Below are 5,753 nucleotides of genomic sequence, written 5' to 3' on the forward strand. Positions count from 1 at the left end.
ATGGAGGTCATTGAGGGTTCTTGCAAAGTAAACCACATGAATAGCAAGCATGTACTGTACCGGACCTGTCACTATAAAAACACAACTTCACATGTTCCGTTTAAAAACACCCACCTGCCGTCTGAGCAGCGATGCCACAGGAACACGCTGCTATAATGAGGCAGAACAGAAGACTTGTTCCTCCCTTCATGGTGGGACGACTCGTGAGTTTCTCTCTTCCTGCAGCACGGATAAAACAGCAGTCAGTTTGGATATTTTATCGCCCACCCTGGAAAATTATCTTCAGCTGTAGCACTCACAACATAAATTAAAAGTAAGATAACTAAGAATCATGCATCCGTATAGCGCCTTTCTAGTCTCTGACCACTCAAAACGCTTTTGCACTACATCTGCATTCACCAGTCACACACATTCATACACTGAGCCTAAGTGCTCAAACGGAAACTAACATTCACACACTCATTCATACAATCGGGGTTCAGTATCTTGCCCAAGGACACGAAACCAGGCCGATTAACAGCCAACCCGCTCTATCTCCTGAGCCACAGCCACAGAAAGAAATTCACTCCTAAGAAGGAGTGGCCCTTATTCTAATGAACTCTTCTTATTTGTCTGTAAGTTCAGAAAGGCAGATGAAAGAAATGCGGAATGAGAAATTTCATTTCCAGTGAAGATGCATCTTTATGTGACACAGTCATCTACACACATGCCTTCTCCCTGGTTCGGGTGGTTGATGAGCTCCAGGTTGTATTTAAATCACCGCATGTCTCCGTATAAAAGCTCAAATGAGTTATAAACGCTCAAAAAAACAAAATCGTGACTCTCACCAGAGCTCCCTCTCAGATTTTAGAGAATCCATATGGATGGACGCTAAATTAGCTTTCAATGTACACATAGATTTTAGAGAAGCAAGTCTTGTTTTGCTGTTGAGGCTTTTTCTAAGCCACCTTTTCATCATGATCGACTGCTGTACATGCAGCATCATCTCCATTTAGTAAACTAGATGCTGCCTATCATGCTTTATCTTAAATACCAAATCGTCCACAGGTTACATGAAATGGTGCAATGATCTTCACAAGCCACACAGACAGTTCAGATGCAGAGTGTAGATGCTTTTTAAAGGTTGGTTTCTTAATAATAGGTGTCCTGGGGAATGTAAAATATATATGTTTTTAATGTTTTATATTGTGGTATGAGTGTGTTTCTTAGCCAGGTATCCCTTGAAAAAGATTTTATCTGAGTGGGTTCTCCCAGTTAAATGAAAATAAAACTGTTGAGTTTGCTCTATACAACATAAGGAAAATCAGGCCCTACCTCACTCAGTACGCCACCCAGCTTCTGGTACAGTCTTCTGTTCAGTTTTGCAGATTACTAACTTAATGGCCTGTCGGCTGTTGAAAGCAAACACTGCAGAAGTAAGTAACTGACTGTATATATGTAAATAAATAAATGAAAATCAAAATGAACCACCACATACTGTAATGGCAGGGTTTCTAATTTAAAATAACTGGACCGTTTTAAATAACTTTATTAGAAAACTAACTCCCATAAGTGACTGTCCGGGATATGCTAAATATCTTGAGAAAGACTTTCTACATATTCAACATCATGACAAATCTAAGTGCTTTTCATTAAACATAAAAGCCACATTGAGCAAAATGAAAAGACATTTAATATATTTTTAAAAGAATGAAATTAAATAAGAAACAGGCTAAAACAAGAGCGTAAGAGTTACAGAGAAGTCTTAAATTTGATTTAATAAAAGGCAGCAAAAATAAAAATAAATTCTTCAGCAGACCTGCAGTTCTCTGGGATTTTTTTCTTCCAGATATATATGGTGCAATAAAAACTCTACACTGCCACATTGAGCAAAATGAAAAGACATTTAATATATTTTTAAAAGAATGAAATTAAATAAGAAACAGGCTAAAACAAGAGCGTAAGAGTTACAGAGAAGTCTTAAATTTGATTTAATAAAAGGCAGCAAAAATAAAAATAAATTCTTCAGCAGACCTGCAGTTCTCTGGGATTTTTTTCTTCCAGATATATATGGTGCAATAAAAACTCTACACTGCCACATTGAGCAAAATGAAAAGACATTTAATATATTTTTAAAAGAATGAAATTAAATAAGAAACAGGCTAAAACAAGAGCGTAAGAGTTACAGAGAAGTCTTAAATTTGATTTAATAAAAGGCAGCAAAAATAAAAATAAATTCTTCAGCAGACCTGCAGTTCTCTGGGATTTTTTTCTTCCAGATATATATGGTGCAATAAAAACTCTACACTGCCACATTGAGCAAAATGAAAAGACATTTAATATATTTTTAAAAGAATGAAATTAAATAAGAAACAGGCTAAAACAAGAGCGTAAGAGTTACAGAGAAGTCTTAAATTTGATTTAATAAAAGGCAGCAAAAATAAAAATAAATTCTTCAGCAGACCTGCAGTTCTCTGGGATTTTTTTCTTCCAGATATATATGGTGCAATAAAAACTCTACACTGCTTCTCCATGTATCATTTAGACTTTGGGGAGTTAATCAGTCCCAATCAGAAAAGAAATCTGACATAATAAATCATTAATTTTTGTTCTACAGGTCATTTACAACTACATGCCAAACCAAAAAGACTCTCACCCTGAGCTGCTGAACATAAAGCTGCCATTAGTAATGAAAACATGGATAATGCATGCAGGACTACTGTATATAGTATACTGTTATAATGACTATAGTAACGTTTTATTATTACGATAGTGTATTATTATAGTGTAGTGTAGTGGCAGGTAGTGAACCACTCACGCTGACTACAACTCGTTACGTTATAAACGGCTGAAATTCGCTGTGTGTGATACCTTAGAGTGGATATTTTACAAGCACAGACCAGGTACAGGAACACTTAACACACCTGGTTTAGTAGAAGTATAAATAATATGTCATTTGTTAGTGCTGTAAAAATGCTGTAGGCTTCAGATAATAATGGTGAATAGCAAGTTGTAGCAGTTATAACCCCGTCATGTTGGCTCGAGCTGAACTAAACATGCACCAGCCTGGATGAGAGGGAGTTTGGGCTTTAAAGGAGGAGCCGCTGTGAAAGAAAGGGTGCGCTGGATTTCTAACACAAGACAAAACGAGTGTCATTGCAAAACAGCATGCAGCACAATAATCGTTTGATCTTGATTAACTATTTTTCATTGAATCGTATTATACTAATACACTCATTTACACTAGTTCCTTCTCCAGGTTGTGGATAGAGCCTCTGTTCACATTAAGTAAGGCGTGGGTGCTGCTGGTGTATTGTGTGGTTCAAAAACTACAAGCCCCACATGCCACAAGCCAAAATGCAACAATCACAGTAGCGTTTTCTCTGATAAATGATCAGTGTTTTAAAAAACTCTGTCCATGTTTTCAACGCCCATGCTGATGTCCAGATAAACCTACCAAAGTATTCTACTGGTTTCAACATCATTATTGCACACAAGGAGACAAGAGCACGTGCACACACACACAATACAAATATGAATGTAATAAACTCCCAAGGATTTGTTGGCATTGATAAACCAGCTCTTTAGAAGGGACCAATAGTACAGGTGCATCTAAAACATTGGAATATCACGGAAAAGTTCATTGTGAGCACCAGAACCAGACAGAGATTAAAAGCTCAAGCCTTTGCAGTTGTTTTGAGTTAATTAGCTGATCAGAGCTCTTCTCAGCTCGACGTTTCTGTATTATTATCTTAAAATTCTAATACATTTTAAAATACTGGAGTTTTGATTTCCTTGAGCTGTAAGCCGTATTCATCAAGACTCAGACTGAAAAAAGGCCTGAAAAATGTTTCTCTCGTGTAATGAATCTACGTTTTCACATTTCCTTTCTGAAGAAATTGACAGAAAAACTTTTGTACGATATTTAAATTTGAGATGCACCTGAATATAACATATTTAGCATTTCCTACTCAGTCAGGTATATAGGGGAGTTAGTTGTAATATTAGATTAAATAGATGTAAAATGGTATATTGTTCACTACGAACCGAGGGTTTTCAAAGTCTGATACTGCTCCCCTCAGATAAAGCCGCCTCCTCACCCGACTTTAGTTTAATTGCTTAGTTTTGATAAATTGAGGCAAGATAGCTTAAAAATGCTGTTTGACTTCAGACTACCAAATACATAAAACGGTCTGTCAGGTTGCCAAACACTATACTCCACATCCCTGACCTAAACATGTGGACAGACTAGAATAATGACAATAATAAAAAAAGGAAGAGATTTAAGATTAAAAACCATATATAGATATGACATAATAGTAGAAAAATAGCACTCTTATAAGTACTTGTCACCAGCGATGAGACAAGACTCATGGCAGAAAAAAAGGAAAAGCCTTCACCCATAACACATATGATCTAAGAGCAGGCAGCAAAAGATTTGCAAGAAAACCAAATTCTCATTTTAATTTTTAACACCTTCAAAACAGATCTTTCAGTTAAAGCTGCATCAATCTACATGTTCTATTAACAGTGAGCAACAAAAATGGCCCTAAGCACATTTTAATAACGTTCAGCTTGTTGCTTTGGCCCTCTGGACCAGCCAAACTAAAACAGTACCCATCTGCATAAGGCCGAGGGGGGCTGCTCCCGTCACAGTTATTAGTTACTTCACTCACATAAAGGATCGGTCTGGTGTTATTCCATATTCAAACCACACAACAACAACACGTTAAGTTAGTCCAACTCTCTGTACTTTCCGATTCCCTGCAGAGTTTGTGGCTCCACTGGTTCCTGTCGAAGACATACATCTATAAAAACTAAAAATCCTCACATTAATGACACCTGAATTTTTAAACAGTACCTCTATTCTGCAGATCTAAGGCGAGTGAGCCAAATCAAACTGCAGACTGCACATTTTCCATCACTGCACACAAGTAAGGAGACGTTCAAAGTCACTTACAGAGCTGCTGCTGCTGCATCTGCTCCCTCTGCACCCAAACAAGTCTCACGGTCATGTAAGGGGCTGCAGGCTCGTATCTGGAGGATGATGAGGAGGATGGGTAGGACCAGCCGCCAGACTCCTCCTCCCACCACGTGCTGAAGGAGAGGAAGATGAACTCGAATCCTTGTTTCTGACATGAGACACATTTCAGAGGAATCGAAAAAGCAAAGCAGCTGTTTCTGGCTGTCTTGGTGCTTTAGACCAGAGCCCCTGAGGGGTTTTATCTTTTCATAAGAAAAGCATTTAAGGACATTTAGGTTTAACTCAATTCTCTTCAGCTTCAGGTCTGGGTTGCACCGACTGAACGTAAATCCATCACTAGGTTTATGTTCTTCCTAACTTCATATTAACCACTTGTTCATTTCAAACTAGAGATTTACTAAATCAGGTTGCACGATTAAAACTAAGAGAAATACTTCTGTTACTACTAATACTGAGTTCTGCTCCATTAATCCATACTTGGAAACGTTGCTGTTCTCAACAAGCTTCCAGAAAGACTGATAACAGAAACCATTGAATAATCTATGGGATGGTGATGGATAAGACGCATGCCTTTGGTGTGAGAGGATAGGTTCAATTCCAGCTGCGACACATCTACCCCCACAGTCACCAGATCTCAACCCAACAGAGCATCTTTGGGATGCGGTGGAACGGGAGCTTCGTGCCCTGGATGTGCATCCCACAAATCTCCATCAACTGCAAGATGCTATCCATCAATATGGGCCAACATTTCTAAAGAATGCTTTCAGCACCTTGTTGAATCAATGCCACG

General features: G+C 38.1%; 1 protein-coding gene across 8 annotated transcripts in view; it reads right to left on the reverse strand.

Annotated features, from left to right (window-relative positions):
* The window catches only part of LOC123967618 (collagen alpha-6(VI) chain-like), a 37,711-nt gene that overhangs the window by 13,576 nt on the left and 18,382 nt on the right, over window positions 1-5,753 (reverse strand). For 6 of the 8 annotated variants that reach the window (XM_046043758.1, XM_046043766.1, XM_046043757.1 and 3 more), the window contains one exon: window positions 115-219. In XM_046043758.1, coding sequence (XP_045899714.1) covers window positions 115-219 — 105 coding nt within the window. Of the gene's footprint in view, window positions 1-114; window positions 220-1,314; window positions 1,392-4,939; window positions 5,091-5,753 lie in introns of those variants that run through there. The other 2 variants (XM_046043764.1, XM_046043762.1) reach the window with 2 other exon arrangements.

Source organism: Micropterus dolomieu, linkage group LG03, assembly GCF_021292245.1.
Source record: "Micropterus dolomieu isolate WLL.071019.BEF.003 ecotype Adirondacks linkage group LG03, ASM2129224v1, whole genome shotgun sequence".
NCBI lineage: Eukaryota > Metazoa > Chordata > Actinopteri > Centrarchiformes > Centrarchidae > Micropterus > Micropterus dolomieu.